Source organism: Macrobrachium nipponense, chromosome 6, assembly GCF_015104395.2.
Source record: "Macrobrachium nipponense isolate FS-2020 chromosome 6, ASM1510439v2, whole genome shotgun sequence".
In the NCBI taxonomy this organism is placed as follows: Eukaryota; Metazoa; Arthropoda; class Malacostraca; order Decapoda; family Palaemonidae; genus Macrobrachium; species Macrobrachium nipponense.
Genome location: NC_061108.1, coordinates 43,642,119 through 43,652,728, shown reverse-complemented (window position 1 = coordinate 43,652,728; position 10,610 = coordinate 43,642,119). Strand labels below are relative to the sequence as shown.

General features: G+C 46.1%; 1 protein-coding gene across 1 annotated transcript in view; it reads left to right on the top strand.

Moving 5' to 3' along the window:
* The first annotated feature begins 9,955 nt into the window (after window positions 1–9,955).
* Window positions 9,956–10,610, top strand: part of LOC135216205 (bridge-like lipid transfer protein family member 1) — a 94,012-nt gene continuing 93,357 nt past the window's right edge. Inside the window, exons 1-2 of the mRNA XM_064251342.1 lie at window positions 9,956–10,165; window positions 10,466–10,603. Coding sequence (XP_064107412.1) covers window positions 9,956–10,165; window positions 10,466–10,603 — 348 coding nt within the window. The remainder of the gene's footprint in view (window positions 10,166–10,465; window positions 10,604–10,610) is intronic.

Genomic DNA, 10,610 nt, shown 5'->3' with positions numbered 1-10,610 from the left:
TGTATAATAAAAGCTTTCAAAACCTGTACTACGGTCATCTTCAGTCTGACTGAAGATGAACCTAGTCAAAGGTTTGAAAGCTTTTATAATACATTAAAGACTTTATATGCCCATGTGATATTATTGTGGACCTGCAACCATTGTCATCATTTTCGACACAGAAAATTGTGCCCACTTACTACAAAATGAAATAAAATATTAATTTAACTGAAAGGATGTTTTATAAAGATTAAATATTCTAAATACCTGGAGTAATATGGAGAACTGTATAACTAAAGGATGTAATAAAGAATCTGAAGGAGTGGGTTCTTGTGGACCAGGTGGTTCCTGAGGAGGTCGAGGAGAGGCTGCTACATCTGGTTCATCTACAGTAGCACCACGCCTTACACCTGGGCGTGGCACTCTTAGTTCCTAAGTTATGGATAACAAATACACCTTTCAGACATAGGCCTAAACTTTGCAATCATTTAAAAGGCTTAGTTAAAAAACTGTTAACATAAAAAATGATAATGGAACACTGGAAATGTGACAGGAAATAGTCTAAAAAGAAAACAGGTAAAATCAATGTTCCAAGGTATCCAAAAGCAATTCATCTGGGTTTTTGTTACATGGACAGAATCACTGTTGCAATATCGATAAAAATTTGATCATGGCTTTCAAGAGGTTCTTATAATTCAAATAGTGTAACTTTTGATGTACACAAGAATTAACTTACATTTTTGTCTTATAATTCAAATAGTGTAACTTTAGATGTATACAAGAATTAACTTACATTTTTTTCTAAGTTGTTACCCAAAAATAGGATAATGCAAAATTTCACATGCAAAAATGACAATTACCCAAACATTAGTATAAAAAATGAGACTTACCATAAGTGTGGTGGAGAGTTGCTTTGTTCCTCTAGTCATCATGTCATGCAAGATCACAGGATGCTGTGGGATATCTATGTGAACATCTCCAATATTTATGAGGGCTGAATTTTTATCCTTGGTTTTACGGGAGAGGCTAGAATATAGTCCCTGACTTTTCCCAATGGTAACTTTGACAACAGTTCTGCAAAAAATAATGTACTTTGAAGGTGGCAACATATCCTTTTTGGCATCCCCTTATATTCAAATAGAAACCCAATTTGAAATATATGCAACATGAATCATAACAATATTTCATCACGTTAGTGGGCCTGTTGCTATTAAATTATTTATAAACTTTAAGGAAAAACTTGAACCAACCTCTGACACCTATCCCTCCTTAACCATTTGTCTCTGGAAATACTTGGTGATACAAAAATCACGAATCATACCATATTATATCCACTCTCATTTTCATGAAGAGCAAATTGGAAAGAGTGCCTGCTGACTTATCCAAATGATCAACTTACTTCTGGAATCCAAAGACTGATCTAAACTGGTAATAAACAGAAGACCTTACATATCCAACTCATACTTGCTTACGGGAGCAGGGCTTGAAAAGTTTCTGAATTGAAAAGAGATGTTTGACCACTAAAGTGGAAAAGACAAGAAGAACGCAGGAAGAAAATTGTAGGAACTAGTTACAAAACAGTAAATTCCATGACAGCCCTAACATCACAATTTTTTAATGTAAATTGTATTTTTCCTAACTATACAAACCTAGGTCCTTTACAATAGGAATTACTTAAGGCAAAGCCTGGATGTGGCCGCTGAATCTTCAAACAAGGAGGTACAGTAGTTAACCACCAGTCTGGTCGTTGGTTGTCACCCGACCGGGAGTGAGCGCTCCAATTTGCTTTCGACCCAGGTAACAGATTGAGGGGTGGTTTGAGGTGGGCATTAAGTGTAAAGGACCTAGGTTTGCATAGTTAGGAAAATACAATTTACTTTAAAAAATTGTGATTTGTTCCTAAACGGTATACAAACCGTCAGTCCTTTACAATAGGAAGACTCACTGATTAGAGGGAGGAATCTGCGTGAGCTCCTGTGAACTGACTTGTGTTCAGCCTACCTGGACTTTTCTCCCGGTCTTTAGAGCAAGGGAGAAGGACCTGCCACTGACCTATGATCAGAGTTATAGAACTGCCGGATCAGAGTCAGTCCTCTGGTCTTCTCCTCTAAGGGTGAGCAGTGGGTGGCCCTTATGGGAAAGCAAAAAAACCATATGTCGGAGACTATAAGGCATATACAAGTTATGGGTTTGTCTTAAGTAAATGTCCCCCTTCCCCGTCTTGTAAGGGAAAGGGGGGGGGGATATGTTCTTCTATTACTAACAAATAATGGTCCACATACTCTCTGCCCGATGGGAAAGAGTAGGATGAAGGGGATGACAAAAAAGCCAGTCAATGCATTCACATAAATTCATACCGTACTACAAGGCATGATACTAATCTGTCCTGTCAGAGGAGCTGGGTAAGCTACAAAATTTGTTGAGCAGCCAACACTTCAAAACCTGCCGAACCAATAGGGATGGGGCAATGCCCCTGACCTCGTATGCTCTTGGACGAAGGGTATCATTGTCATTGCCCACAGCAGAGTATGCCTTCCTGATCATCTCACAAACCCAGAAAGAGAGTGTTCTTGGACACCTCTTTCTTGGAACCACCAGTGCTAACAAAGTCATCAACACTCAGGCCAAAGATGTCCAGTCCTCTTCAGGTAGTGCCATAGTGCTCTAACCGGGCAGAGTGGCATCTCATCTGAATCATCACCAACAAAGTCAAAGAGGGAGAGGAAGGAGAAGAACTTGAACCTAGCATCAGGGACCAAAGGATTCTGAGTCTTTGCTACGAAATCCGGGACAAATTTGAGCGTAGCTGATCCCAACCTCTTGTGTGTTTAACGTCAAAAGATAGCCCGTGGAGTTCATCTACTCTCTTCGCCAATGCCAGGATGAGCAGAAAGATGGTCTTAAGGGTCAGATCCCTGTCTGATGACTCTCGAAGAGGTTCATACAGGACACGAGTCAGACTGCAGTACGATAAGTCACATGCCGCACAAGAGGCCTGAGATCCCTGAGTGGGCAAGACCTCTCGAAGCTCCTCATGAGGAGAGAGATTTTGAAGGAGGACGAGATATCCTTTCCCTTCAGCTTTAGAACCAAGGCTAAGGCTGACCTATAGCCCTTTACTGCTGAGACAGAGAGGAAGTCTGCGACCTGCTGAAGAGTGGCTCCGACCGGAGAGATGCCCCGTCTACGACACCAACCACAGAAGATGGCCCACTTCCCCTGATATACTGCTGCAGAGGACTTCCTGAGGTATCCAGCCATCTCTGTTGCTGCTCGATGAGAAAAGCCTTTTGCTTGTAAGAGATGGTGGATAAACTCCAAGCATGAAGACACAGGGACTGTACTGCTTGGTGGTACTGTTCTAAGTGAGGTTGACACAGAAGGTTGTGCTAAGGGGGAATTTCTCTCGGTGCCTCGGAGAGAAGAGCCAGGAGGTTGGGATACCAAATGAACTGAGGCCATTTGGAAGCCACCAGAATCATCCGCAGATTCTGCGTGATCCGCACCCTGTTGAGCACAGCTCAAATCAGGCAGAAAGGGGGAAAGGTGTAAGCTTCCAGGTTGTCCCACGGGTGTTGAAACGTGTCCTCTGTTGCTGCCCATGGGTCCAGCACAACCAAGCAGAAGATTTCCACCTTCCTGTTGAACCGGGTGGCGAACAAACCAATGACTGGACGCCCCCATAAGCTGAAAAGCCTTTCCGATACGTCCTGGTGTAGGGACCACTTGGTTCCTATCACTGATTCTGGCTGCTGAGCTTGTCTGCCACTACATTCTTCTTGACTGGAATGTGTCTAGCTGACAGCTCCACTGAGTGAGCCACCGCCCACTCGTGCACCTGCATTGTCAATCTGTGAAGCTCGAGGGAAGCAAGTCCCCCTTGCTTGTTGACAGATGCCACTACCATGGTGTTGTTGCTCATCAACACCACGGAGTGTCCCATCACTTGTTCCTGGAACTCCTGGAGAGCCAGGAAGGCTGCCTTGACTTCCTGTACGTTAATGTGAAGGCTCTTGTCATGATTGTTCCACACCCCTGCAGTAAGCTACTCCTCCAGGTGTGCACCCCACCCCTCGTTCAATGCATTCGAGAACAGGAGCATGTCCGGAGGGGGAGGGATCAGATCCACCCCCATGGTGAGGTTCCTGTCGTCCAGCCACCAATGCAGGTCTTCCTTTACTTCCTGTGAGAGAGGAACCAGGAAAGATTGAGGATCTCGTGACTAGGACCAAAAGTACCCAAGTCTCCATTGGAGAGACCGCAAGTGAAGACGCCAGTGAGGGACTAACTTCTCCATGGATGACAGGTGACCGATCACGACTTGCCATAGTCGAGAAGGTTGTTCCTGTCTTGACAGGAACTGCAGCACTACCTCTCTGAACCTGCTGATACGAGAGTCTGAGGGGAAGACTCTTGCTGCTACCGTATCTATCAGCATGCCCACATACAATGTCCTCTGCTCGTGTTCGAGATCGGACTTCTCCAGATTTATCAAGATCCCTAGCTTCCGACAAAACTCGAGAAGGTGATCCCTGTCCTGTAGCAACTGCCAGTGGCAGCTCACCAGGACCAACCAATCATCGAGATACCTCAGGAGACATATCTTGTTTGAATGTGCCCAAGCCGAGACCAGGTTGAACACTCTTGTGAACACCTGGGGGACAGTCGAAAGTCTGAAGCATAGTTACCGGAACTGGTAGACCGTTCCCCAAGGATGAAGCAGAAATACTTGCGGGGAACAACCGATGGACGGGTATTTGGAAATGCACATCCGTTAGATCCACAGTAAGTATGAAATCGTTCTCCCTGATGGATGCCAACACTGACCCTCCATCTTGAACAGAGTCTGGCGAACGAATCGGTTCAGGTGAGAAAGATCTAAGACTGGTCTCCAACACCCGAAGTTTTCTCTACGAGAAAGACTTGGCTGTAATACCCCCAGAGACCTGTCTGAAACAACTTTGACAGCACCCTTGCTCAACACAGTTCTTACTTCTTCCACCAAGGCCTGGTGTTTTAAAGATCCCACTACATAAGACAGAAGACTGACCGGGTGATTGGTGGGGTGGTGGGGACTCGAAGGGAAGTAGATAGCCCTCCCAAAGGACATCCACTACCCAGGACTCCGCTCTGTATCGCTGCCAAGTTGCCCAATGGCTTGATAAGCAACCCCCCACCAAAGGCAGCAGCTTGGGGGGGATGCCACCCTAGCATTTTCCCTTATTCTTCTTCCTTTTTCCTCCTTGCCCTGAAGGCAAGGCTGGCCGAAAGGGGCGTGAAGGCGCACCTTTCAAAGAGGAAGAAGAAGGCTGGGTTGTTCCTCTGGCGCCCTTCAAAACGGTGGACTTCTTAGGGGCCAAGGAGGAGCTAACCAGACTCAAAGGTCTGGCAGCAGTAGAACAAGAAGGCGCAGCTGCTTTTGCTACTGCCTGGTGGACAAGCCTTGTCATTGTCCCTTCGCTTGTCCACTGCAGCATCTACCCGTTCTCTACTAATGAGAGAGGTAGAACCCAGCAACTGTCCGTTTCTTAAGGCCAATACCAATTCGGATCCGAGAGACCTGGATACTCAAGAGAGGGCAGTGTCGCACCTCTTGAGTACCAGATTCCCCACAGGTTAGCAGTCTGGTGGGCCAAGTAGGTAATTGCCCAACTTCCAGACTAAACAGCCTCCCGAAGACAGTGTCTTCCCCTAGGGCGATGGCCCCGGAGGAAGTAGCGACCTTGGACACTGTAAATGACCACGGGTCCAACCAAGAGACCGCTTGGAGCACCGCACAGCAGTGACTTCCGTCACTGCCTCCTGCTGTGAGAGAGAAACGTTCTCTACGGCCACGTGCTGCAACGACAGACCCGGACCGAGCTGAACCAGGTCCAGGTCAACCTGTTTAGTCAGTAGAGGCCTGTCCGAGGGCGTATAGAAGCGCCTCTGGTGAGGTAGAGAAGGAGAAAGCAGTCGATCCGAAAGGTTGGATCTAAGTGAATTTTCTTGTCCTGAGACCAGATCATTCACTTGATCCAACACTCCATCAGCACGGGAATCCCATCAAGGCCGTGGGTTCCCTCTTGGGTCCCCAAAAGGATTCAAGCCAGAAGGGGCGATCTCCTGTAGAGGAGGTTGTGGCTGCTTCCCTGAGTTTGTTGTATCAGTGCAAGAATCTCTGCAAAAGTCCTCTGTATCTTGGTGGTGTCCGAATCTCTTGGTAAAGGCCCAAGTCCTTCCAGGGATTGGTCTTCCCAATCTGCTTCCTCATATGGGGGAACCAAGCCAGACCCTTTTGATCCATCCTCCATGACTTGAGAGTACGTTCAATGGGGTCCTACGACTCCAGGGATGTAGGCCGCAGTCACTGAATCCCGTGGGAGGTTTCTTCTATTCTCCTTGCACCTCCCGGTGTATCCCAAGGAAGTAGAGGGAATAGGAGAGGTGGATTGGGTGCCTTCACTCCCCCTTGCAGCACTGCTGCCAGGGGGGTGAGCCACGCCCTTGCACCTACCCGCGATGGTGACAAAGAGATTGAGATCGTACAGACGATGAGGACTCCCGAGGAGAATGTGACTGCTTTCGCCACACTGCAGCAGTGCTTTTAGCAGCACTGGTGGGAGCCGCGGTCTTGCGAGCAGAGCTGCTGCCCACGGAGACATGTCCCCCTCCCTGGCGAGAACACGCATCATCCTCATGACGCATCACAATGCTCTTCGAGGCCAAAGCCCCTGGCAAAGAGGATTGAATAGGGGACCTCCTCACAGTCTCTCCTGTTGCTCCTTCCCTAGGGACAGATGCAACACTCATGGCTCCTGACAAAGAACCAGGTTTGGTCTTAGCAGGTGGGGCAGAGCCATGGCTTGATCCCTTCTGTCGTCCCGTGCCACTGTCCCAACGGGGAGCTGATCCTGCATTCTTGGCAGAGGATGTGCTACTTCCCCTGGAAGGTTGCACATTCGAGGAAGCTTACAAACGAGATCCTGACACGGCCCCAGTTCCATAGGCAGCGCCTTTAGAACCCGAGGCTGGAGAACGAACCTTCGCTTGTGCTCCAGTGGCTCCCAAGGCCCTTGCCCTTGAAGGCAAAGTCTTGGTTCCCACTCCCAAGGGAGTGGGAGAGCTGACGAGAGACCCAGCTGCCTTCACCCAGAGGGGGAATGCAAGCCCTTCAAAATCTCAACACGAGACTTCTTACGGGGCTGAGAGGCTACCTTCCTCTGCTTAAGTTGTGAAACCTTCGAAGGGGAAGGTGAAGAGAAGGCAGATGAAGACAGCTTTCTCGATCTCTCTTCTTCGACTTCTTCTTCGACAACTTCTGCAGAATCTAGGCAGGGCCATCCAGGGAACATCAGGATGAGCTGGCCCAGGAACGAGAGCAGTTGTAGGGTTGGGAACAGATCCAGGAATAGGGCCAGGTCAAGGAACAGGAGCAGGTCTGGCAACAGTGGATCTGGCAACTACAGGTTTGGCAGCAGGAACAGATGCAGAACCAGAGCCGCTATCTGGAGTGTGATGCATGGCAGTACCCATCAACGGCATTGCTGTCACATCTGGGGCCATCAGGGATGGCAGGAAACCAGGGGGCGGCACTGGGAAATTGAAAGGAGGCAGTTGCTGATGACTGCCAACCACGGAAGAAGTCAGGCTCATGGGTTTATGAGACCAGACCAGGTGTGGGGGAGCGAAGTAGCCAGGCTGGGAGGTTGTAGTCGTAGTTGCAGTAACCACCGAGTGCATGGCCACATTGCTGGGACAGCAGTTCAAGTGAGCCAGCAGCACTGTCACTGACGGATGACCCACAAGACCCAGGGAAGACCAGGCCTGGTCCAACCCCGACACCTCACCTGTAGAAGCAAAAGTTGGGTTGGGGGAGGGGTCCATCCTTGCTCCGAAGGAGGTCCTTCGGGACAAGAAGGGATCCCACAAGGAGCATTACTTAGGCCTGAGGTAGAAGCCACCCCCTCCCACTTCCCCACAACTCATTGGAAGGGCAAGGGGAGAGAGAGGCCTCCCCTGAAGGGGTGGCAATGAACACAGGACAATCAGTAGGAGAGAAGTACGAGGAAGAAAAAACAATTACGGGAGAGGAAGGGGCGCGAAATACTCCCCCATCACAGACTTTGGTTTTCTGACATACCTCCCTCTCCCTGCAAACTTCTCCCACTGGCCAGCGGACCAAGAGGAACACTCCACACAAGTCACTAAACCATCACAATAGTAACCTCGGCAGGAAGCACAGTGTGTGAGGGTCAACTTCTACCGAGGCACGAATCTTATCACATTTCTTGCTGTCTACCCTGAGGCAAACCCAGCAGGGGGCAGAAGGCAGCAGCGGCAGTAAATCAAGTGTTTGTTAATTCTCAATTTAATCAAACAACCACACAAAACTAAAGGAAAAATCCCACCAGGATAGAAGTGAAGAAACAGCTATGATAGTCGGGCAGAGAGTGATGTGGAAACACGTCTTCTCACGACGGCGGTCGAAAGCAAATTGGAGCGCTCACTCACTCCCTTGTTTGAAGATTCACCAGCCGTGTCCAGGCTTCGCCTTAAGTAATTCCTATTGTAAGGGACCAACAGTTTGTATAACATGTAGGAACAATTTGCATTTAACAAGGACGCAAACATTTGCCTGTGCTAGCAGTCATTAACTGAACCCAAGATAAATATTTATATATGGAACAAAAAATGCTCTATGACTTAAAACCACACATTTCAAATAAAATTTGTGAGAAACTTAATCAAAACACAACTCTATTACAAGTGTGATCTAGGTCAATAAATCTTTGCAACATAAAGAAGATAACATCAGTACCAATAGTACATTATTCAAATTAGGCAGAATGCAAAACGAATAGCATGTATGAAGAACACAACACATACATAGGATAAGAAGTGCCTAGAATGACAGTATATTACTTAATGTAACTGCTCTTGTACTACGATGTCTAACACCTTGAGAAAAAAATACTCTGTAATTTATGAACATCATCATAAGGAATGGACCCCAAGATCAAGCATTGTTTTCTATGATAAAAGAATCGAAACCTGGAATCTTAAGGTATATATGTCTATAATGCTCTGCAGAAGATGAAAGGTATCTGTCTTCCAGAGATGTAGATCTGAAAGGTTGGCTATTCTCTCCTCTCTCCTGTTATGAGAAATTCTTTCCCATTCATAATTTCTTTGTCCACCATTTGAAATGTGAAAGAGGCTGGTTCAGGCACAGCATTGTCTTTTACAGAACTTAAAATTCTAGTAATACATGCACTTGAATAAATTGGTATTGATACAAGTAAAAATGTTCTATTGTCAGCACCTGGTATCTTGGGGAAATAATTCTACAATATATGACCAGTCAGCAGATGGAGCCTTAAGGGGATGGGCTGCCTAAAAAACCCAAAAAATATGAAACATATTCGATTTGCTGAAAAAAATTCTATGGCTTTGTAGAGCATTCAAGAATGTGTCCACAAAGTATTATGCTAAAATTCGCCTTACTTTTCTAGTTATGGCCTGAAATGTAACAATAACTTTATACCCACAAAACACCAGTAGCGCAAATGATTTAGTCTGATATAGTTTTTGTGATATATGTTACGAAAACTTCCTTTGAAATGAAATATATAATGTCAATAATAGCCTAATTGGTACCTTCTTAGTTATTCCTAGACAAGACAAAGCACGCATCATGAGTCATGAGGCTCAGCGCGTGGCCACTGGCCAACAGTTGCCTATAAAACTTGCCCGTTATAAGGTCGCATTTTTTCACGCTCGCTAGCCTTTACTGAACTCTGTGTTTTCTGTGGTGTTTTTAGTTTTTCACCATGCCTAATAGGTCCAAGACTTCACTTTATGCCTCTAGAATGCGGAAAAGCCAATTGGATATGCCCATCGAAGAAGTAGAACAGAGAATTCAAGAAACTAGTGCCATAGAGGGGAATGAAGCGACGACGAGAGAGAGAGGGGTGCGCAGCAAATGGCACACGCTATGATCTCTGCTGACCAGAGACCAACCACATCCACCCCTAATCGTCTCTTTATTCGTTCATCACTGCTAAAGGGCAAAGATATTTTAGAAGAAGAAAGCAGTAGATCGGAGGCTGATATTATCAACGATTGTGAAAATAAAATTATAATAATAAGTGAAGCAAGACTTGAAAAATTACTTGAATCACGAATACCGAATTGTGGATGCAAAGTAATTCCGAGGATCCATTTGGCAAGGGATGGATTTGAGACACTAGTAAAAAAGATATGTCCTAAATGCAGAGGGAAAATTATTTCAGAACCCGCATAATGCCCACCGATTTCTACAGAAGGAAGGAAGGCTCCAATTTACAAAACCAATGTGGCAGTAATCTATCATTCTTTGTTGGAAGATTATGGATTCGCGGGACTGAAGAGATTACAAGGAACGCTTGGTATAAAACCAATGGGAAATAGCAAGTATTCACGCCATCTTAGATATCTTTATGATAAAATGGATACATATTTTCAGATGAAACAAGAGAAAATCTTTGAAAATATAAGAACATACTACAGGAAATATATGGGAATTGTGCCTGATGAAAATGGAATACTCAATATTGACGTATCCTACGATGGGACATGGATGAAAAGAGGCCATGTTTCTAATGTAGGTA